The following is a 25280-nucleotide window of genomic DNA, read 5'->3' as shown; positions in this document are numbered from 1 at the left end:
AAAGGTCTCAGTTTCCTAATTTACCACAGGGCTCTAAAGATCCCTTATCCAGTACTTCAGGACCATTTCCTTCCAAATGGAAGGATCCCTTAATTATGTCGCATCCGAGCAGTAAGCCTTATGAGCACTCTCCTAAACTTCTGATGAAAATGATGTTGCAAGTCTTCCGAGATGTCCTATGTGCCCTCGGGGGCTTCTCTCCATCTGTGATACAAAATGCCATGGTTACCAGCTTCCAAGGAAGACTCAACACCACAACTTCCAACAATTCACATCTTTCAAGCATTTTACAGGGCATTGTTGATGATCTCGGTCTTACTGAGATGTTAGATGTCTCAAACTAGCGAACTTTCGTATAACATTATGCAATGGAACATCAACAGTCTGCATTCACACTTGTCTGAACTGACCCTGTTAATAAACCAATTATCTCCAATGGCAATAGCCTTACAAGAAACCAAGCTGTCTGACAAAATAAGTAATACTTTCCATTTTAACTGTTACGACATCTTTCGACAAGACCGTCTGCATTCTCAAGGAGGTGGTGTTGCGATCATGATTAATAAAAATCTCCGTGCCACAAATATTATTTTGCCCCCATTTGAAAAACTGGAATGCGTAGGTGTACAATGTCAGTGGGGAAACAAAAATCTGCAAATACTTTCCATATACGATCCACAGGGGAACTCCACGTTACAAGAACTAGAAACTCTCATTAACTCTCTCAAATCCCCATTCTTAATATTAGGGGATTTTAACGGCCATCATGTACAATGGGGAAACGCCTCTTGCAATGCTCACGGACATACACTTTCAAGATGAATGGGAAAACTTCCGCATTAGACTTATCCCTGGCAAGCCGTGACATCGCGGTTGACATATCGTGGAACCCATTGATACAGGGGACAAGTGACCATCTGCAACTACATCTAACCCTTCCATCTCATGTCCCGCAATACCCACATATAACTGGACGACGAACCTGGTATTACCAAAAGGCTGATTGGAACAAGTTCACAGAACTCGCCCGAAGAAAGGCCATTAATCAACCTGAAGTCTTTCAGACGTGGTCAGCAATGCAGTCTGCGATTCTGAATATAGCGAACGAGTGTATTCCTAGCTCTTATTCTCCTCAGATGAAGAACAACCTCCATCCCAAGCTTCCACCCTGGTGGACTGACGCTATAGCGGAGAAACAAAGCGAAGTAAATAAGTTACGAAGGGTCAGCCACAAACAAAACTCGATCCACAACACCATAGTCTATAAGCGCTCCAGAGCACAGTTACGTCGGCTTATCCACGTCACTAAAAGGGAAAGCTGGAGACATTATTGTGATAATATTAGATATAGCACAAATATGACGTCAATATGGAAGAAAATACGGTGGTTTACTAAAGGTCGCAATGCCCAGATACGGACAACTACGCAACAGAGAAAAACAGATGGCAACTTCACCACTTCCGCAAAAGAAGCTGCAGACGAGCTAGCAGACTACTACAAAACTCAATATTATTTACCGCCTGAATCTCCTTCACCAGGATCCACTCAGGGCCCTCTCTCCTCTGACGGAGCGGGAAATACATCCGGGGCGGACTACAATACCGACTTTACAGACCAAGAATTTCGCACTGCCTGGCAATCTTTAAAAAACACTGCACCAGGGACTGATGACATCTCAAATGCCATTCTTCTACACTTGCCAGAAGAGGCGTTACAGTTACTTCTTCAATTCCTGAACAAATGTTGGACCACCAACGAATATCCTCCAGATTGGAATGATGCGATTCTGTTACCTTTCGTGAAACCAGGCAAGAACCCACTGGATCCTGCGTCATATCGGCCTATAGTTCTACAATATTCAATTAAGAAATTATTCGACCAACTCGTAGAAATAAGGTGCCGCTACCTATTTGAATCAACTGGACAGCTCACCTCCACGCAAACCGGATTTCGACAACGTCGTTCAGCCATGGAACACCCCATTCGCATAAAATTGGCTGCAGAACGGACTTTTGAATACCACGAATGCATGGGGGTAGTATTCCTTGATCTTCGGGATGCCTTTGGGAGTATCAAAACTGATAAACTGCTAATGAAGCTCAGACAGAAAGGCTACGGAGGTAACCTTTATAAATGGATCCAGAACTTGTTATCAGAACGGACCATGCGGGTCTTTGTCAATGGATCATACTCTAAGAAGATTCTTTTCAACAGTGGCCTCCCTCAGGGCAGCCCGCTAAGCCCACTCCTCTTTTCCTTAATGGTAAACGATATTTGCAAAGATGCTTCATTCGGGGTACAGAATGGCCTGCATGCTGATAATATAGCTATTTGGGCTAGAGACTTCACATTAGCTGATCTTCAGAAAACTCTTCAGGGCACGCTGAATACTATCGCCCACTTTGTAGAAACGTGGGATCTAAGCCTCCAGCCCGCCAAATGCAATTACCTGATCATTACCCGGAAACGGCATGATAATTTCACCTAACATATCGATGGAAACATACTCCAAGAAGTGCCAGTGTACAAATACTTGGGAGTTTGGCTGGACTCTAAGATGTCATGGAATGCACATATACAAAACCTTACCATGGAATGTAACCGTCGGCTAAATTTAATTAAAGCAATAGCAGGAGCCAGATGGGGTGCATCTCGTCTTGCCCTGAAAACATTCTATCGCCAATACATCCAAGCCAAAATACTTTATGGATCTTTGGTTTACTCCGATGTATGTGATACCAGGCTCCAAGTCTTACAACGAATCCAAAATACAGCCCTCCGATTAATTCAAGGGGTACCGAAATTTACAGCAATAACAACCCTACATAGTTCTATTGGAATTCTGCCCCTGTGGGATCACTTTGTTGAGAAGGAGATGTTCTACATAGCGAAGCAGAGGACGGGGTCTATTGTGGCTCACAACCCTATACTCAACTATCGCCGACTACCAGAAAGACACAGGCAATCGCTGAGAAATCGACTGTTGGCCAACTTCCATGCATATCAACTCGACCAATGGGAGATCCCAGAAAATCGTCCCTATAAGATACCTGGGTCATGCAACCCACCATGGGTAGGCTGTACGAATAGGCACTTTATTATAGAGACATGGCTACACACACCAAAAGCACAAACTGCAGATGTCGAAATGAGGCAGGGTTTTTATCTCGCTCTAGAATCTCACTCAAAACCTGACTCTCTCATAATCTACACCGATGCTTCAGCATCCACAGAGCCCCAAAGAGCCGGGATTGGAATCTATAATGAATCACTTAAGAAGCAATATTACCTGCGCACCAATTTGGGGCATGAAATTTCCCGGTTGGAACTACTAGCCATCCACGTCTCCTTAGAGCTACATTCAAGATACCACAACCAGAACATCGTTATCTGCTCTGATTCTGGCAGCGCGTTGCTCCTGCTAAAGAAATGCCCTGTCTCGGACCCTTTGGTCACCGCCGTTCGACACCAAGTCCAGAGCTTCAAGTCCGTAACCTTTCTATGGTGTCCAGGCCATACCCGTATTGAAGGCAATGATATAGCCGACACATAAGCGAAAAGGGCAGCTTCAGAAAGCACAGTATCTCTCTGGCTACCATATTCAACAGCGACCCTGAGATGACTATATAAATCGCAGTTCCGTGTTGTCTATAACGAGTGTTGGAAACGGAGTTTACAAGCCGACTTTTTCAGTGATCCTCTAGCGGGATTTCAGGGTCCTAGACGTTCTCTGATCGTTCTCAACCTTCTTCTCTGCCGTCTTTTCCCGACAAGCAGTGTGCTGGCGCGTTTTACCCAAAAGGTTACGTCAGATAACTGTGCCCGATGCAACCAGACAGAGAATATCGAACACATTTTTCTTCATTGTCCCATATACGCTTTACATCGGCAAAAACTAAAAGAAACTACCAATGATAAGGCCGGATTGTCCATGACCATCATCTTCCAACGCATTTCACAGAATGACATTATATTTACAAATATAGCAGTGGACTTATTAAAAGCCTATTGCAGAGACAACCGTCGTTACCCATATCATATATGATTCCTGTTACCTTCCAGATGCATTGTCAACGACTCTCCGATCGGGCCATTCTACCGACCCGAAGGTCGGCTCTCGCAGCAGGCTATGATTTATTCACGCCATCAGATGTCATCCTGACGCCACAATCCACACAACTAGTCAAACTCGATATTGCCATTCAACTACCAGCAGGAACCTATGGGAGAATCTCTGGGAAACAAAGCTGGTTAGAAAAGGGCGTCCTTATTGGCGCTGGAGTCATAGACGCAGACTACAGGGGTAATGTTGGAGTGGTCATGTACAACATTACTTCCACCTCTCGATAAATTCTTGCGCAGCAACCCATCGCACAGTTGATATGCGTTCCCATTTTCACTGACGATACATTGGAGGAAGTATACTCTCTACCAGAAACGGCTCGCGGATCTGGAGGTTTTGGGTCCACCGGACTCAATTCCCAGGACGCCATCGCATTTAAGGACTCTAAATAACTAAATATATAAACTATATATATAAAAACATGAGTGTACCCATACATTAATTAATCTTTAGTTTTTCATTGTGTAAGACCACAAAGGAATATATTTTGTTTAAAAAATAAATAAAAACCACTTGTATAACGATGTAACGCTGACCGAAACTCGGTCAGCCGGTTAGTGGACTCTTGTGTCCCATCTACTGTATGTTTAATAAAAAAACGTTAACAAAACGCTCCACAGTGACTGTAAATTTCCATGTTAAAGATCCATTAGTCAAGAGCGAAGAGCACGGTGTCTAGAGAAACGTTTTATATTCCACTATATCGCTATGCAATTAATCAAGTTCGAGATATATGTCAGGGCCACGCAAACGGGGTTATATTTGGGGATAAGGAAGGGATACCGGTGGCGGAAGTATAACAACCACCAGTTGGGTAATTGGTGGTCGTCCTCTAGCGGTCATTCTCATTATCTCCCTCCCAGACGCTTTGGATTACGAGAGTGTACCATTGTCGTCTGTAAGCTGAACTCACCGAAGTGAACAGAGTAAATGTAACTCTAGTAGCATACGAAGATTGCCAGGCGTTTTATAGAAACTTATATATTAGATATTTTAAAGTAGTATACAGTGTATTTAATATAATCAAAAGTGACATAATTACCAAAAGTGTGTCAATCTGACCTATTTCGTAATGAAAGTTACGAGCGACGTACAAGTTGGGAGGGAAGAAGTTAAAACAAAGGATTAACGCCATATAGTGAGGAACGGAGGAACTAATTTGTAAGTAGCACTAGTCAAAGCTAGTGTATTTTATGATTTTTCGTCGTTCTGTGGAGATGCTATCTCATCTACCTACGATATAATACCATAGACTAAAAAAAGAGCCAGAAAGGGCGACAATAAATAGTATTTTATGTGGTCGATCTCGAGTCGAGCATTCATTAAACCTTTAGTATACGAGAGTACAGGGATTGTCACACTTTTGGCATAAACCATTCAGTAAACGTAATAAACTCTAACAACCAATAATAAAACCATTGCAATTTTCAATAAATCCATATTTTAAAGAACCTTTTGGAGTTCTATTTAAAACTCTTGACTTCAATAAAAAGCTTGGGACTGCAAGTGGAACCCCTAGGTTCCAAGAAAAACCTTTTCGTGTTCACGTCGAAACCCCAAGGTTCCATGATAACCCTATAGGTTCCAACGCGAACCCCTGCGCGTTCCGGACAAAACCCATAAGGTTCCATAAAACAAAATTGGTTTTATAAAGAACCCTAAAGTTCCAGGAAAACCCCTATGTTTCCAAGAGTAGCCCCGAGGTTCTAAGAAGAACCGTTTCTGTCAAGAAATACCCTAATGGTTCTACAAAGAACCATTTATCTCAAGAAAAACCCCCTAACGGTTCTACAAAGAACCCTTGGATTTTAAAAGACACCCTTTTAGAACCCTTTTTTCTAAGAGTGTATCTTCTCCGTTCCTCTCCCAAACCGAGTGCAAGTCTTCACAGAGAAGGAGAAATTCTCATCCAATTCGAGATTTTTACGTAACCACTTTTCGGCTCCATCAGGCGTATCTAAATCATCAAATATTGCACCAAAGGCCATTAAATTCTCGGCTGGGGCCTTTTCTATCATCTGGAGATTCAAAGATTGATCTAACCCTTCTTCAGTAGGGCTGTGCGAGTACTCGAACAACATCGAGTACTCGGTATTTTTTGAGGTCGAGTACTCGAACTCGACCTCGAATAAGAAATTCGAAATACTCGACGATTATCGAGTTCCAAAAATTTACGTAGTTGGGTACTCGATTACTCGAATAAGCTGCTCCCTAAACTCGCCGATTATTCTTTTTCTAACATCGTTGCTTCAAAGTTCAACGCAGTATTTTTTGCGAACTTTGGGGGCGGGGGACAATAAACGGTACCTACAATCCTAATAGAAATACAAAGAACAAAAGTTTCCTATGACCTTGGAAACGGATCACGGTGTTTAATACGTAGTGCGCCTGCGCGCACCGCCGTTTTCGTTTTTTCTTCAAAGTTTTCAAGTTTTGGTTGGAAGCGTCACTTTGGTGGCTCTTCTTCACGAGTTCGGTGGTCGGCGGTGCTAGCCTGTTACGACTTAAGTTATAGCTAACGGTTTAATAACTTTATTAAAATGAAATTTACGTAATTTACTGCAGTTATTAGTTATGAGAGACGATAGATAGTTTGTTATATCAAAATATTCGTCAACTGAAACAACAATGGCCTACTACTACTATTTCAATTGCTCAACTTAACTTTATACAATAAAGTAAGTACTGTATATTACACTAAAAGCAAAATTATTATTTATATCGAATTGATTTATTATAAGTTTAAAACACATTTGCGCAACAGGTTCACATTAGGAAGAAGTAGGTCGAAACAACGTGGAATTGATACTTTTTTCAATGTAAACGCGCAGCCGCCTGAGCCGGGAATTTCTAGGTTCATAATGAAAGCCAAGAGGAAAGGTGCAAAAGTTTCAAAAATATGGGAATATTATCACGCAGCGGATAATTCAGAATATGCAAAATGTCGTTACTGTAGTAAAAATATTAAACGTACCCATGGAAATACAACTGCAATGCGCAATCACTTGGGGACCCACAGTATTTCTCTAGATCAAAATGAAAAGACCAGTAACCAATCTCAACAATTTGTCCGTTCTAATTCGACTTCGACTTCAAAAGCAAGTTCTCAAAGCAGTAGCGCACAGCCAACTTTAAAGGCAACTTTGGACTTGAAGAAAAAGTATCCAAATAACCACCCAAAAGCGACGGAGTTAACCAAAAAATAGGCCTTATGATGGCAATTGACTTTCAACCGTATAGCCTAGTTAATGATAAAAATTTCAGGGAATTGCTTCAGTGTGCAGATCCTCGGTATGAAATACCAAGCAGATCTACATTTTCAAGGAATGTGATTCCTAAATTGTACGAGGATCTGCAGACGGATATCAGGGTAGATATTGCTAAAGATTTAGTCAAGATTAAAGCCTTTTCGCTAACAACAGACTGATAGCTATATGAGTTTAACTTGCCACTATGTTACCGAAGATTTTAAAACTAAACATCATACGTTAGCTTGCTCAAATTTTAAAGAACGCCACACGGCTGTAAATATTTGTAATGAGCTACAAAGCTTAGTAGAAGATTTTAACATAACTACAACAACAATACCTATTTATGTGGTAACGGATAATGATCGAACAATTAAAAAAACAATTGCGGACTGTGGGTATACCGCGGTATCGTGTCTAGCTCATTCTTTACAACTTTTAGTTAATGATGGTTTGAAAGAAATTCAAAAACGGCTGAAAGTGAAAATATTTTCAAGAAGTGTAGAGCTATAGTTGGTCATTTTAAAAGAAGTACCAAATCTTCTAAACTTTTAAGAGAAAAACAGCTAGAATTTAAATTGCCAGAGCACAAACTAATTCAGGATGTCGAAACTAGATGGAATAGTTTTTATTATATGGTAGAACGACTTCTTGAACAAAAAAAAGACATAGTTAGTGCCTTAGCAGAAAATGAAAAAATTGGTTGTTTCACATCTAGTCAATGGAAAATTTTAAATGCTTTAGTAATAGTTCTTGCACCCTTTGAAGAGGCAACAAAATTGCTAAGTGGGAAAAAATACCCAACACTTTCTCTTGTTTACCCAGTTTTACACGGAATCGAAAATGAGTTAGAACGAATAATAGATAAAAACCCACATTTTGCTTTAGATCATAAATTTTTTCCGATTTATTTAAGTCATTTTAAATCTAGATTTGCTAGCTATAAAACTAACGAAATTTACTTGTTGGCAATGATAATCGACCCTAGATTTAAAACTGTTTTGCTAGATAAACCTGACATACTCAACGCTAAAAATCTTTTACTTAATGAACTGAGAGAAAGTAGCAGTTCTGTAGCCTCAACCGTTCAAAGTAGTGATTCCACTTTTGAAGTTGACTTAGACACAAATACCAATAACCAAGGGAAAAATAAATCGGTACTATTTAGAAGCTATTTAGCGAAAGCCAAAAAAAGGAGAAATAGTGAATCTCTAACCGATAGCTATTCAGAACAGATTGATACTTTCTTAAGGGCTCCCCTATTAGAAAATGAGAATGGAGAGGTTTTGGAGTGGTGGTCTCAAAACTCAAAAACGTTTAAAAAAATAAGTGTGGTAGCGCAGAAATACTTATCAATTCCGGCCACATCTGTGGCATCGGAGCGGTTATTTTCGTGCAGTGGAAATGTACTAACAAACAGAAGATAATCTCTTCTGCCAGAACATCTAGAACAACTTACTATTCTACATTGTAATTTAAGAAAAACATTTTTAGATTAAAATTAAACTTAATTCGAAATATGCAGGTAGTAATAAATAATTGTTGTTGTATATTCCTGTTTAAAAACTGAAATCTATAAAATTACCGTGATAAAACGTGATAATCAGCGTAAAATGTAAAAACTACTAGGTGGAAAAAGTCGAGTTTTTAAGTTCCTAAGTCGGTACGTTCATAATTTAAAAAATGTATGTACATATTGTTATTTTACTATTAAATACTAGAATTATGCTAGTAGCCTAGTTTAGTATTTTTTATCCCACTAGTAAATATGATGTTTGTAAATTTGTGAAAACTGATTCATTTAATAAAAGGAATATTTTTCAGGATTCTAAAGTTAGTTTATATTCATTTTAAAACTTTATTTAATAATTACTCCAGTAAAACCAATGCGCACTTATTTATACGATAACCCGGCTCGTTAAAAATCATAACTCGAGGTTTTTTCCTAATTACTCGACTCGAATAAGAGAAATTTTCTCCCCCTAATCGAGTACTCGATTACTCGACTCAACTTCAATATTACTCGACTCGAATACTCGATGAAAAAGAAAATTCTACTCGATACCCGACTCGATTGCGTATAACCACTACTCGCACAGCCCTACCAGAGTGGGTTTCGTATTAATAGACGCCTAGGCGATCATTTGTTCATAATAACGCAATTGATAGAGATTTCTGCCACTATGAACAAGAGGCTGGAGATGGTTTTTCTAGATATAAACAAAGCGTATGACAGTGTAGATAGAACTAAATTATGGGAATGCATGAGACGGAGGAACATTCCAGAACCCTTGGTAAAATATATTTCGGCACTTTATGAATCCTGTCTCTACACCTATAAAATTGACTCAATAAATACGCCTTTAGTGGAGAGTCGAGTGGGACTAAGGCAAGGATGTCCCTTATCTCCAGTTCTTTTTATAATATTTCTCGACGATCTAGCAAGAGACCTCACTGAACTAGGAGTTGGGGCGAATTTGGACTCCAAAATCTATGGGCATGGAGTACATATCTCTGTCTCATGTTTATTCTATGCGGATGATATCGCGCTGTTTGCAAATACTGAACACAATATTCAAAAGATGTTAGATGTATGTACAACATATTAAAAAAAATCTGAACTATCATTTAGTGCTGAAAAATCGATTCGTATGACACTGAATGGCGGAGAAACATCTACTACACTGACTCTCCAACAAGCTCCCATGGCATTAGTCACAAGTTTCGAATATTTAGGTGTTACATTTACGTCTTCCAGGCACAATCTGTTGGACATGGAATCATTAGTACTCCAACGGTGCAATAAGCTACGGTGGGCGGTAAGAAACCTTGCTAACCGGTCATATAATTCATATTCAGTTGGACGCCTGTTGTGGAAATTTATAGCTATCCCAGCATTAACCTATGGCAATGAGGTTTTATGCTTCTCCTCACGGACCCTTGAGGTATTGGAAAGGACGCAATACGAGGTGGGCAAAAGTGCCATAAATGCAGGTCCCTTCGCGGCAAAGGTGGCCGTCCAGGGGGAGTTGGGATGGTCTCTATTGGTCCAGAGAGAAGCACGTAGCAAGTTATGTTATCTGGGACGGCTGAAATTTCTACCTACTACAAGCCTACCCAGAAAGATCTTTGAATATATCCGGATGAATGGTTATAATACAACTTGGACCAAGAGAATTTCCCAATTGGATAGAGAGTATGGCGTTAGGACGGAGAAAGCTAAAAGCACTACTTATAAAGAATGGGCAAAAATGGTTACCAGTGAGGCAAATACCCACACTGAGGCCAAAAAGAAAAAGAGTCTGTTTTTTAGAAACAAAACTAAGCCAAAGTATGAAGACTGTTACAGAGGGACATGGAACGGAGGTCTTCTCTTTCAAGCAAGGACAGGCTCTCTCTTGACCAGTGCTAGACAGGCTGAATTAGTGGGTCTCTCCCCTCAGTGTCGCTTGTGTGTAACTAATGTGGAAGATACACGACATATACTACTAGAATGTCCGGGAACATATAAAGACGACTTCAGAGAATGGAGAGTAAAGAACATTTCTACGCCATTGCAGGTCCTATTAGGGCTAAATCCAATGGTCGGTTGGGAACCTGGACTGATAAGACATTCTCACCTTCTGGCAATTAAAAAAGAAAGAGTTTCGACTACAAAAGTAATCCCTATAATTGTAAATGACCTTGTCATAAAGAATATCTGTGACTCTGCGATTGTTTCTATGTTACTGCGAATGATTCAGTGACACTACATTTAATTTCTGTGATACTGCGGGCTACTCTGGGATATTAAGATTACCTCTGTGATATAATATATATTTGTAATACTGCATTTAACCCTGTGATATTAAGATTTGCTTTGTAATATAGCAGGTATCTGTAATATTGCGTTTAATCCTGTGATATAGCGTTTAATTCGGATGCACTTCAGTATTTCACTAGTTTTTGTACTCGATATCCCCCTGCCTATAACTATTGCATTGTATTTCACTTCATTACTATTGTATTTCATTATTATATTTCATTATCATACTTGATTATTATTTGCATTATATTTAACTACTATATAACTTTGCTAATATAAGTCTGTCTGTTTCTCCATCCTTTGCAATTAACCTAGTTTACCTTTGTATTTTTTACCAAATCTGTTTTAAATGATACTCTTCCATGTATTTTTAAATTTGTTTTTGCTGTGCTCTTTGTGAGCCGCCCTGTTACAAAAGGGTGTCGAAGACGGCAACGATTAAATTGTTGGTTGCACGAAATTTTAGCTATGGCTAATTAATGATTCATTAGAAAGAGCAAACATTTTATAGCAAGCACAGTAAATTTCATCAAAATCGGTTAAGTGGTCTTTGAATTATTATAAAAAGAACTCGAAATGGTGGAAATCGAGTTTTTCGGCGAATTTCCAGACTTTCTCGGCACCCAGGACGTCAGAAACTGCGAAGCGTATCATTGGCTAATTGTCTGTAATACATTTCTTTACATCTGGGATTAAAAGCAGGTTGATTTAATACCCAGGATAAAGTCCTACGCAGTAGTAATTGAAATAGGCATACACAAGCCTACGTAGTAGAAAAACGATATGAAACCGAAGGCTCATCGTAAATTTTTTGTAAAACGTCGGGTCGCGCGCGCATAACAAAAATATTTTTATTACGATAATAAGCCTAATATTATCATTAAAAACCTCTGGTTTGAAAACTTCTACAAGTAAACAGAATCCCTCCACTTCAGTTCCTTCTATTTTAGGAATAAAACTAAAGCTTTGATTTGCCCCAAATTGCTCGTGCTACGGAGGAGAGAAATTCGCCGAAAATTTCAGGATTTTGAGGAGCGAAAAGGTCAGTTTCGGACTTAAAGTTAATACACTTAGGCTTGGAAATTTGTTTCGACAATGACATTTTTGGAAAGAGAACGTCCTGGGCTTCAAAACAAGCCCGCATTCATTCGTTTTTATTACTATCGGTTTTTCGTGCAACCAACACTTTAAAACCTTGGAATAGGTCACCATAAAGTCCATAATGCGTTCTACACAAACGTTAAATATTATAACATAGTAATCTCTAGTATCGCTGATAATATATCATAAGAGTAAGTATTTTATTAAAAAACTGTTTGATTTTTTTAATGATTTTAATTCGATTTTTTAATCAATATGTTTGATCAAAGTCTATTTTGACTCGTTACATTTATGGAGTATTCATCTTCACTCTCACTGAATGGTGGACTTATAGCTCAAATGTGTTCCATGAATAGTTTAGTGAATTTGTATTTCCAAAAGTAAGATGTTGGGTGTATTCTCCGAAAGTTAGGGAAGGTTCGCTGTTTTTAGAGTTCATTTTGGACCTGTACATGTTTGAATTCAACTTTTTAAGTTTATTATTCATTACTCTCACTGAATGGTTCACCTAAAGCTTTATTTCATAATGTTATATTTTGTATATTGAATTTGTATTTCCAAAAGTAAGATGTTGGGTGTATTCTCCGAAATTAGGGAAGGTTCGCTGTTTTTAAAGTTCATTTTGGACCTGCACATGTTTCAATTTAACTTTTTAAGTTTATTATTCATTACTCTCACTGAATGGTTCGCCTAAAGCTTTATTTCATACTGGTTTATTTTATATATTGAATTTGGAATTCCAAAAGTAAGATTTGCGTTGAATTCTCCGAAAGTTACGGAAGGTTCGCTGTTTTTAAAGTTCATTTTGGACCTGTACATATTTCAATTTAACTTTTTAAGTTTATTATTCATTACTCTCACCGCTCGACTCTCACTGAACGGTTCGCCTAAAGCTTTATTTCATACTTTTATATTCTATATAGTTAAATTGTAATTCCAAAAGTAAGATTTGGTTAGATATTAAAATTAAGCTTCGAGAAACAGCAATTACTAGAGTACATTTTTCATCCGATAGTCTTAATTTTTTTAAGGAATAGTATTAAATGGCTTAGTTTTATTTTGCTTCTGATTTAAAAATTTTATTTTATTTTTTTTACATTTGTATAAGGAAGGTTATTTAATTTTTTAATAGTTTAGGACGAAATTTATTTTGTTATATAAAAATTAAGGCAAAATTGCACTACAGCGGCCTCATGTAATTTCGTTTTTTTTTTGGTGGAGAATGCAGCACTTGACGCGTAGATTACGAAACTATTTTTTTGGGCCGCAAATGATAATTAAATTAATTAACTTGATTTTAAAATTTAGTAATTTTAAGGAATTACCGTGTTTTTGTATTTTTTTTGTGGCGGAGAATGTAGCACTTGACGCGTAGATTACGAAACTAATTTTTTTGGGCCGCAAATTATAATTTAATTAATTAACTTGATTTTAAAATTTAGTAATTTTAGGGAATTACCGTGTTTTTGTATTTTTTTGTGGCGGATAATGTATCACTTGACGCGTAGATTACTAAACCAATTTTTTTGCAGCCGCAAATGATAACTTTTTAATCAACTTAACTTTTAAAAAAGGCGTCATTTTAGGAGTTTAGTAACGTTTTTCTAAAAACTATTTTCGTCGTGTATCCGTCGACACCACTTTTTTGACACGCCCCAGCCCCATTCCGCGCATTGACGGTGAGCCTGCTGTAATCGTACCTAGTGAAATCATATCAACTTAAAAAGGAACAAAAATGAGCACAGGTTTGAAGCATTTAATTGACAGGAAAAGGTACAAGAGTTTCAAGGGTTGGGTGAATGCACTGAAGCCGCAGCTTTCACAAATTCCAAAAACACGTGTTTTCCGTGATGTTCGACAACCCGACGAAGATAATTACTTCCAAAACTCCCCGTATTGGCGCCTGACGCGCTTTGTGATTCCCCGTATTGGCGCCTGACGGCGCCGCGAACTCTCTTCGCTCAAGCGCTGGGGGCGCACAGCGCCTCCCCAACGGTCCAACCCCATACTAATAAGAGCGATGGGCCATCTATAACGCGACCTAGAGGACAGTACGAAGCCTTACGCATCAAGTATATACTTTTAATCTCAACCAGAAAAAAAGTGGCCCAAAAATAGAAAACACCTAGAAAATGAACAAAAACTGTAATTGATTTTTTAAAAAAAGGGAATATCACGTGGAATTCATTAGGACACCGAAACTGTGGTGTCGGCGAACACGCGACGGAAATAAGTACAACGAAACACGTGAAAATGCCCAAAAATTAGAAATTTAAAATTCCATTAAAAAATTAAATAACCATTTGCAGCCAAAATAAAACTACCCTCGGCAACTACGTGACAAGGTCTATCAGGCGCAACCAAAATTAATATAAAATTCAATGAAAATGAGAAATTTTTACAATTAAAAAAATTAAATTAAACAATTAAATACTCATTTGCGGCCAAAATAAAAAATTCCCTCGTCATATACGTGACAAGGTCTATCAGGCGCAACCAAAATTAATATAAAATTCGATGAGGCCGCTGTAGTGCACTTCACCCAAAATGGAATAACTATATAAGTTTTGTAATTTATATGTTTACTGCTAATACTTAAGTTTCCAACTTTCGAAAACTTATAGTAAAAATTTAATAACCTTATATAATAAATTTAAATTCTTATTTTTTATGCAGAGTTCGTGTTATTACAATCAAATTGTACACTTGTTGCTGGATTTTTTGATTATCTTGTATTTTAATGTTTTAAATAAAATTTTAATATCAAGTTTGGCTTTTTAAATTATTTGTTCAGAATACGATATCCAATGAACGTCCTAGTTTCATCCCTATTGAGCCATGATTGAACCAAATTAAAGGCCTTAAGACATCTCTAGGTTTTATAGAAAGACATTCAGGGGACGACCGCCATAATAGCCGTTGGACGTCCGAAAACTCTTCCCCGGGTCGTACTACGGCTCTAGACAATTTTTCAGATAGGCCTAACTGGTCTTATATTGTAAAATAGGATAAATATACTCACATCAAATATAAGTGCTTGTGAATATAGTAATTGATTTGGGTGAAATTTTCGCTTCGATTTTAAAACGTCCTCGCTTATATATTTCAGTCTACAAAATAAGCCATTCAGGGTTATTTTAAAGCAGGAAAGTTCATTCGAGATTAATCCCAAAAGAGAACATACACCCAAATGTTATATTAAAATTAGTGTGTCACTCAATGTATTTCATAGTGATCGATTTGGTTAGTCCAACCCTATGCATTAAAATATCTGATTAGAAGAATTTAAAACCACTTTTGCATAGTAAAAACGGTATTTATTTTAGAATAAACAAAATAAAAACCGTTTTTACTATGCAAAAGTGGTTTTAAATTCTTCTAATCAGGTATTTCATAGTGAAACCAATGAAATAGAGGCAGGGAGTTAATGAACTATTACTTTGGGAAGATTAACTCTTTTAGCATAGATTTAAATAAAAATGATTTTCCAATTAAAAGTAATGCAATTTTCAGCCCAATAAATATATCTACAATAAAGGAACGAAATAAGGCTAAGTATGTCGAATATGTTATCAAAACGAGCTTTGAGATTTCAGTTTATTCAAATTTAAAATGAACTGAGAAATATTAAAAATCCCTAACGAATAATAAGTAAGAATTTTTAAACTTATGACTAAGTGGGAAAGACGTTGTAGTATCTCAACAAACAAGGATACAAATTTTGATGTGCGGGTATTTTAAATTTGCAAGTACTCGGATTCGATGGCCAAGGCTTTGTAAATTACTCGTAGAGGACTTGACTTAAAAATGTTATAAAATATACGTGACAAGTACCAATATTTTTTAACGATAAACCTTTTTCGAACAAATTCCAGTTATTATAACAAGTCCGGCACCAATAAGCTTTTATTGGGAAGCATACGTATATCAACATAATATCTGTTTAATCCGTTTAAATCAGAGAAGTACCTTTGCGTTCCTCTGTTTGAAAATCGTTCTCAAGTCTATCATTTCTAATCGGAGTGCTGTCAGTAATTCGAATAAACGTTCTAGGTACTTATCTGATTTATATGGTTTTCCCATTCTACGTTATGCAGTGCTACCACTAAAAAGATGTAAATTATTTTATTTTAAAATTAAAAAGAATGGGTTTAACTTTCAAATCGACTCGAATTGAAAATCTTAAAATTCGTTCCGGACTAGAAACAATTTTTCAAGACTCGCTATTCAACTCGAAACATAAAACTTGGGGTAACTAGAAATATCGTAAGTAGGGCAAGAATGACAGTCATAACCAATTATATACCATATGATGGTATTTTCGGTGGTATGATGGTATAATCGTATTTCATTAATTTGTTGGTATGATGGTATAATCGTATTTCATTAATTTGGTGGTATAATGGTATAATCGTATTTCATTAATTTGGTGGTATGATCGTATTTCCATTGCTTCCGGTTTTCGGTGGTATATTTAAATTATTGAAGAATATAAAGTTTATCTTTTATAAAAATACTTAAAGCTTACACTTGAATTATCTTAGAATGAAATCTTAAATAAACAATGATACCGTATATAAATAATTTGAAATATAATGAAATAACAGCAATTTTAGGAGGATCGTTTTGCGAAAAAATGTTATCACATATTTTATGTAACGCTAAGAAAATGTTATTTCGTGAAAATAAAATTGATTTATAAATAATTACGAGAAAATATTTTTTGGACAAGTTTATTGAATACTTCTTATACATAAATTCAGAAATCATGAGATCATTTACACGTTTATTTTTAGTAAATCTTTGTAATATTTTAAACAGTTGTATACCCCTACACAGATTAATAGCAAAATAAACACAATACCCGCCACACGTCACGGAAGAGTTTCCTTGTAATTGATATGAATTATAGATAACAGTAAAACTGTTTCTTTCTACAAAATAGTTAAATTTAAAAAATCTGGCGGATGTCAGAAGCTGTCGAAAAAAATAGTTTATTTTCCTTCTTAAAATATAGATAAGGCACCAGTGAATCCCCCACCCTCCGACGTGTCCGTATTGACAATATACAGGGTAGGAAACGTCTTCACGATCTTAGGTAGCTTATCGGCGGCAAAGACCCCTCCTGAACAATGGTTTTGTGTACTTATCACGTCTTATAATCTTATCGAGTTGTTGAGAATTCATTGTGTGTTATGATCGAATAACACTCCCCTGTTTTCGTCGATTTCAACTAACGACTGGTATTCCGAATAAAAAATAACGCTAACCGTGGTTGGCAACGAATCGGCAAAAATTAACTCTAGTCGAACATTTCCATTCTTTATAAGGTTAAAGCTATGAGTAGAGCTACGGTTGAGGTCTGGCGTTAGGTCAAATACGAAAAGGGAGTTCCCATCGGAAAATTCATCCCGGCAGATCAAATTACCCTGATCAATGTTCCATTGCTCCGTTTGTAGAAAGAGGTTAGCGTACGAACGCATAAACAACTTGTCTTTGAAGTTTGGATTCAGTTTATGGGGTACACTATTTCCGTCAACGTATAAAGCGATTTGGTTTAGCGCGTAATTTTTAAAGTTGAAAGGTGACAGCTTGTAATCTCCCAAATACGCATTCTGATCCACAAACCCGATAACGACCTTATTAGGGAGTTGACCACTGATTAATTTGTCTTTGACGCAAATCTTGTTTCCAGCGGAAATTGAAAACGAATTACATTCCGTACGAGTAATAGGATACTTCATTGTTGATAATTCCAAGGTTTTTGCGTGAGATATCATTATCTCGAGTGTTAATCTAACTTTTCTCACGAACATTGATGCGTGTGTAAACACAACTTTACATTTCGTACCGTTGGTGTGTATACAGAATTCGTTTGGACTCTTAATTAATTTGAACTTGACGTCGATGAGATTAGGAATAAAGCGATTTTGTTGGCAAATGTCCGCGTGAACAACCCCAATTAGGTCTATAACACCACTCTGAGCGAATTTAGCACGCTTCTTGAATCCGTCGTTTTCGAAATATTCGTCGAACTTTCCAGATTGATCTTTGTAGAATAGCGAAGCTGTCAAAAAACTCTTTTTGGCTTCCCCACCAAATGTCAAAAGGGTTTGAATCATGCTCTGGTACGGGTATTGTTGCGGACATGATGTAACTGATCTGTCCCCTAACGAAACGTGCACCTCTCCAAAGATACTATGAAGCAATAGGTTCTCCGGTGAGATTTTATCCGCGGGTGTAGTGGTTTTAGTTGTTTCGTTATAAGACTCGCCATTTGGTAAAGTTCCATCCGGTTTAGTTATTTTCACCTGCACTTGAAGAAGCGTGTTTTTTAAATCAATGTACGTTTCCGAGTTGCCGGTGATATTTAATATAATTGCTTGATTTTCATTAACATTCGACGTTGGATTGTATTCCACCCATTGACTCCCCACTATCCCAATTTGTGTATACGGGACAACGAACAGGTCAAGTTCTGAACTAATGCTGTGTTGAGAGCTGGGATGTTGCAGTGACATTATATATGTTTTAGACGTTATGAAAATATGTCCGACGCCATTCAGCGTCTTAAATAAATTAAGAAGGGCGTCTAGAAATAAAATTATCATTAAGTCAATTGAATTTTTATTCTTTGGGCGTCGTAAATACTACAGTCATTTATATGTTCTTTGTAATTAATTTCCGCACGAGTTCCACTAAATCATTGCAAACAATATCTACATATGTAGACTTTCCCGTCATGTTTGGTGAATTTACTAACTAATTTACTTAAATCGGTAATCAAACAAAAATGATGTAAATTATTTTTACTGATTAACAGCATATCAATTTGGCTATCTTCACACACTTTATTTTCGCTGACATAAAGTGGAAATGTAGTACCCTCATAGCCGTAAATGTTTATTGATAAAGAATTTGTTTTCTTGAAGTTTTAGAGCTTCATGAAATTCAGCGTAAAAGGAAAAGTAATAGTTGAGCAGTCTAATAGCGATTTGTAACGATAATAATTACGAACAAAATTTTGGTGGTTATTCGAAGGGTGAAGTTTCGCGAGAATGCACCAGAGGAAACATTTGTCATCTTTATTTTCAATGTTCAAAACACCTTTACAATTTTTAATATCGGTGGGTATTTCTACAAAGGTGCCCCCCACCAGTGGAAAGTAATTGATGATATCAACTTGAACGTGCTGAAATTCGTTAATAACCCATCCACTACCGGTAGCTTCAAATTCTTGCATTGCTTTTGCTATATGAGGAATGCAAATATCGATTTGACCTGGTATAACTTCGGGGAGAAGGGGTGTGAATGTTTTGGAACGGAAGTAGGCTAACGTCTCAATTTCTTCTTCACCACCATTAAGGGGGCGTGTGTATTTCACAACTATGCAAATGTACCATTTCATACCTTTCTTTTCACGCAACTTGGTCTCCAGATATTTAACTAAGCCATTTTTTATCGACTTTACAAATACATCGGCATCAGCTTGTTTTTCTTTTGGGGCGTATGTAGTTGTTATCACGGCACCCCCTAAAGCCGCGAGGTGTTCGGCATCATTTTGAAAGCTATCTACAACGCTATCTATTTCCATGAATTCACTTGATGGCACGATAGACTATCAATTTGAAGGGTGAATGAATGTGAAAACAACTATCTTCGCATTAACGTCAGTTAATTGAATTGAGTGAATAGTTAACAAGTATCGATGAAAAGTGGTTATTTTCCATAAAGAAAAAATTCTGACATTCCACTCGAATGACGTTAATTGTCTGTAGAGTAAAATCAACAAATGAAATACTAATGCGGCTATTTTCCGAGACAATTTTATTGATCATTTACCCACTTTACAATTTGATATGTTTTATAAAAAAAACAATTCATTTCATTGTATAGATGGTATTTACAAACCCCGAATGGCATTGGAAAGTTTGGGACATCCAAAATTTTCCACATTAATAACTTCTTTTTTAAATAAATTTGACAAAATTTTAGATTTTTCTAACCCTTTTGTATAAAACACCGTCCCCTTTTTTGATATATCGGAGCATACATCTTGTAAATTGATAAAATCCATATCTCCGTCATTCCAATGAATGTTACATATGTTTCGAAGGGTGAAGTTTCGCGAGAATGCACCAGAGGAAACATTTGTCATCTTTATTTTCAATGTTCAAAACACCTTTACAATTTTTAATATCGGTGGGTATTTCTACAAAGGTGCCCCCCACCAGTGGAAAGTAATTGATGATATCAACTTGAACGTGCTGAAATTCGTTAATAACCCATCCACTACCGGTAGCTTCAAATTCTTGCATTGCTTTTGCTATATGAGGAATGCAAATATCGATTTGACCTGGTATAACTTCGGGGAGAAGGGGTGTGAATGTTTTGGAACGGAAGTAGGCTAACGTCTCAATTTCTTCTTCACCACCATTAAGGGGGCGTGTGTATTTCACAACTATGCAAATGTACCATTTCATACCTTTCTTTTCACGCAACTTGGTCTCCAGATATTTAACTAAGCCATTTTTTATCGACTTTACAAATACATCGGCATCAGCTTGTTTTTCTTTTGGGGCGTATGTAGTTGTTATCACGGCACCCCCTAAAGCCGCGAGGTGTTCGGCATCATTTTGAAAGCTATCTACAACGCTATCTATTTCCATGAATTCACTTGATGGCACGATAGACTATCAATTTGAAGGGTGAATGAATGTGAAAACAACTATCTTCGCATTAACGTCAGTTAATTGAATTGAGTGAATAGTTAACAAGTATCGATGAAAAGTGGTTATTTTCCATAAAGAAAAAATTCTGACATTCCACTCGAATGACGTTAATTGTCTGTAGAGTAAAATCAACAAATGAAATACTAATGCGGCTATTTTCCGAGACAATTTTATTTATCATTGATCATTTACCCACTTTACAATTTGATATGTTTTATAAAAAAAACAATTCATTTCATTGTATAGATGGTATTTACAAACCCCGAATGGCATTGGAAAGTTTGGGACATCCAAAATTTTCCACATTAATAACTTCTTTTTTAAATAAATTTGACAAAATTTTAGATTTTTCTAACCCTTTTGTATAAAACACCGTCCCCTTTTTTGATATATCGGAGCATACATCTTGTAAATTGATAAAATCCATATCTCCGTCATTCCAATGAATGTTACATATGTTTCGTGTGACCCATGAACACAGCTGTTTATTTTTTAAGGATAAATCATTATAAGGGTACGGTCCCTTAAATGTAAATATCCCCTTTTCTCCATTGTTTGGAACTATGAAGGCTTATTCTTTAACGTAATATTCTCCACGAGCTCTAAGGAAACTAGCTTCAACAAAGCATGTGTTACTCTCGTTGCTATAACAAAATAATATATTATAATTGTTCAATAACATTTTAGATATTAGCTTGATGATACTTATAATAAACTGTCGCCGTTCGCGACGTCCCTTTATATACGTATAGATTGTTTACTTAAGATTTATAGAGGTGTTTTAAAGATTTGAAATTTGATAACCCGTTCAAATATTTGTACCTCCATAGCCGAAATTGAATAAAAATATACCACCAAATTAATGAAATACGATTATACCATCATGTGGTATATAATTGGTATATGACTGTCATTCTTCCCCTACTATCGTATTTACGGACATTATAGTTACTATTGGTTTCTAAATTTACTTAAAATAAAACATTCTAGAGAACTTCACATAAGATATTTATGGGGAAGAATTGAAAAATTTAAATTATGGACGGTGATAGGACTTTAGAACAAGGTGGCATTAAAAAATAAAACAAACCTCGTGTTCGGCAGATTGTTGAGAATAAACTGAAGGGCAACGTAGGAGTTTGTGAAATACGGAACAAACTTTTTGGTAAATTCATCGACATCAATAACGAAATTCTTTAAAAAACAAAGACTGTTTAAAGCTGTTTATAGTAAATTATTGTATGGTGTAAAAAACATTGTAACAAGTTTTTTGGAGTTTAAACCTTAATTTTTAAAGGGAAACGAATTATTATTTTGATTTAACAAGGGTATAAGGCGACAAATAAAAGTAACGATAAAGTTAGAGATTGAATCATTACTTAAATAAATACTAAAATGGAAAACAATATTAACATACATATTTAAGTTAAAGCACATGTACACCAGTACAAAGAATTAACGACAATTGAAAGTTATTAGAATATTTTGTTTTAACGAAAAAAAAACATTTTTAAAATATTGGCAAAGCATAAATACTCACATCCGGCGCAGTCCACCTAATGGTGATGATTTTGATTTATTCATTGTCGTTTTAAATTTGAAACCTGAAAAATTTATAAAATGGTTATTTTTAGTACTTAGTTATGTGGAATTTTTTTGTATCAAGAAAATTTTGAAAGCTAGTCTCATTTAAGTAAATTTACGTATATATGGATGTGAAACCTGAAAAATGTTAAAACTCACTGTATTGGAAAAATTGTAATTCAAATGAACAGTAAATTTTAAACTTACTTATAATGCACTTAGTAATAAAATTGGAATTTTATAGAATGACTCGTTGTTCCTTAAATCTTTCGCAATAACTTTTGGATAACTTTGTTTTTAGCATTTAAGAATCAGTATTTTATTTGTGTAAAGCTTATTTATAAACAATAGTTCATCTCCTTGGAATCGATTTTGGACCGTTAGGAGTTGTACTTGGCTTAATATTGCAAAATAATTATTAGTTTATATATTTAGGAAATATTTTCAAAATAATACAATGACTTTTCATTGAACTCTTTGAATTACTCTAAGTAAGTTATTGCTACAGCATGCACATACAATGGAACCATACTCAATTTTACTACGCATTAGACTTGCGTATATCTTTTAAATATTGCATACAAAGAACGTAAGCAATAACCTTCGATTCGTGTAAGGTGTACAAAGGATTTTTGTCAAAAAAATACCAAGTCAATGGCATGATTACGACGCGTTATATCAACTTAATTATTCAATCTGTTCGTAAAAGCAGCATCCCTGTTTTAAATAAATCCATATATTCCAATTAAGTTTTTTCACTAATTTTTAGAGGAGTTTATGGATACCAAATGTCAAGATATTTATAAGTGGTTCAATTCATCAGTTTGTAAATTCAATTATATAATATTTTTCAGAAGAGGGAAGCCACTCTGAAAAGAGGCCGAACAAGAGAAAAAATGAACAAATTAAAACCCGCGAAGATTTAGGAAACTTATTTACTCTCACAATTCAGAAGAGGGCCATTTCTTGGTTTTTGATACTTACAAGGATGGGTCCCTCAAAACACAAACAAGAAATAAACGCGCAAATAATAGCTCGACCTATTATCACATCAACGGCAGGACAAATAACGCTCACGTTCCTCTCAAAGAGTTGTTGTCTTCAATTAAAACGAAATCAGAGCTAACAAGATTCTTGGTAGAATATATATTAGCACACAGTCGTAGTCATTCGAATAAATTAAAAATGTTTTTTGTTACTTATGGCTCTGTTACCAAGGCCAATGTCCCTGTCGACCCACATATCGAAGAACACTCGCACGAAGAAGCCAACACTCTTCTAATTTTACACGCTTTCCATGTTAAGAAATCAGGCAATCTCTTTGTCGAATCTCCGGACACCGATGTTTTGCTTCTACTTATTAATTTTTTCCCGTTATTACCTAAGACCCCATTTTTCTTAAAAAAGGGTGACCCCAAACTAAATGTCGCTTCCACGTACAGCACCCTAGGTGAAGATCGGGCACGGGCATTACTTGGTTACCACGCATTTACTGGATCGGATATAACGGGAAATGTTTTTGGATATTCCAAAGTATTTCTGAACAGCAATGATTCCATCTTGAATGCCTTTTCTTCTTTGGGAGAGCCGGCAACGCTACCGAACCAAGCAATCGAGGACAATCTTTTGAAATATGTATGCTCACTGAACCGCCCGAAGAAGCAGGCTGAGACCCACGAAATGCTACGTTGGCAGTTTTACTCTTCGTGTAGTTTTCACGGTGAAAACCTTCCCCCTACCATGGGCGCAATGAAACCCCATATATTAGAAGCGCATTACCTGTGCTGCATTTGGAAAGGTTTGCGAGAAAATCACCCGCGCTTACCACTTTCAGAAAGCTCAGAATGGAAACTAAATAATAATAACAACCCGGGAAGCTACAGGGCGGTTACAAGCTTCGAGTTTCCGGCACCCGAAGCTTTCTTAGAGCTTATAAAATGCGGGTGTAAAAGCGGCTGTAAAGGCAACTGTTCTTGTCGAAAAAATGGCCTGCGTTGCACATATGCCTGTATTTGTGCTGATAATTGCCAAAATGTTCCAATATTGAATTTTGAGATAAATGACGACGAAGAAGAATAGATATTTTCTGGATGTTCTTCGACTTAAACAAATTTCCTTTTTTTAAAGTGTCTTTTTCCCCAAAATGATCACAATATATGTAAATAGTCAATCGCGTTACGTACCTGATAAAAATTAAAAAATACTTTTTGTGATGTTAATTATTTTTATTAATTTCTACATCTCGAGTAGTATTGGTAATTAACTATATTTATTTGATACTGCAATAATATAAATCAATAGTAATAAAAAACCTAAAACAAAATAAATTGTTTCTCATGAGTGGCGAGATTTATGATTTGAGGGGGTATCTTCAAAAATTCTAGAAACGTTATTAATAAGCCTAAAGAGTAATTCCATATGTTTTTGGAAGCCCCGAAAACTTTTTTAGTAAATATTACAAGCATTTAATTTTTAAAAATATATATAATTGTTACCACCGGCCATGAATGAGATTTAAGAAAAGGGGGAATGAGAGTTATGACGCGCCCCTCCTAAACTACGCCACTGAGCGATTTCCAAAAATTAACATCAATGCGCCACACCTTTAGTAAGCAAATGTCATTTAGAACAAATTTTTTAGTTAATTAGTTGCTTTAAAATAAATTAAAACAATTTTCCGAAAAGT

At 36.3% G+C, this 25280-nt stretch overlaps 3 protein-coding genes and 1 pseudogene across 3 annotated transcripts; 3 read left to right on the top strand and 1 right to left on the bottom strand.

Moving 5' to 3' along the window:
• The first annotated feature begins 363 nt into the window (after window positions 1-363).
• On the top strand, window positions 364-822 carry LOC149943366 (uncharacterized). The gene has a single exon (XM_090176057.1). It carries the CDS (start codon window positions 364-366, stop codon window positions 820-822), a length of 459 nt encoding a protein of 152 aa, XP_090032183.1.
• Window positions 823-2558: 1736 nt separating this feature from the next.
• On the top strand, window positions 2559-3554 carry LOC149943365 (uncharacterized). The gene has a single exon (XM_090176055.1). It carries the CDS (start codon window positions 2559-2561, stop codon window positions 3552-3554), a length of 996 nt encoding a protein of 331 aa, XP_090032181.1.
• Window positions 3555-7558: 4004 nt separating this feature from the next.
• Window positions 7559-8799, top strand: LOC149943364 (zinc finger BED domain-containing protein 4-like; annotated as a pseudogene).
• Window positions 8800-17461: 8662 nt separating this feature from the next.
• Window positions 17462-18799, bottom strand: LOC149943363 (uncharacterized protein F54H12.2-like). The gene has a single exon (XM_090176054.1). The coding sequence runs from the start codon at window positions 18797-18799 to the stop codon at window positions 17462-17464; it is 1338 nt and encodes a 445-aa protein (XP_090032180.1).
• Between the last annotated feature and the right edge of the window lie 6481 nt (window positions 18800-25280).

This window comes from Leiobunum rupestre, chromosome 5, assembly GCF_980474605.1.
Source record: "Leiobunum rupestre chromosome 5, qqLeiRupe1.1.hap1, whole genome shotgun sequence".
Classification (NCBI taxonomy): Eukaryota; Metazoa; Arthropoda; class Arachnida; order Opiliones; family Sclerosomatidae; genus Leiobunum; species Leiobunum rupestre.
This window is presented reverse-complemented; position numbering and strand designations above follow the sequence as displayed.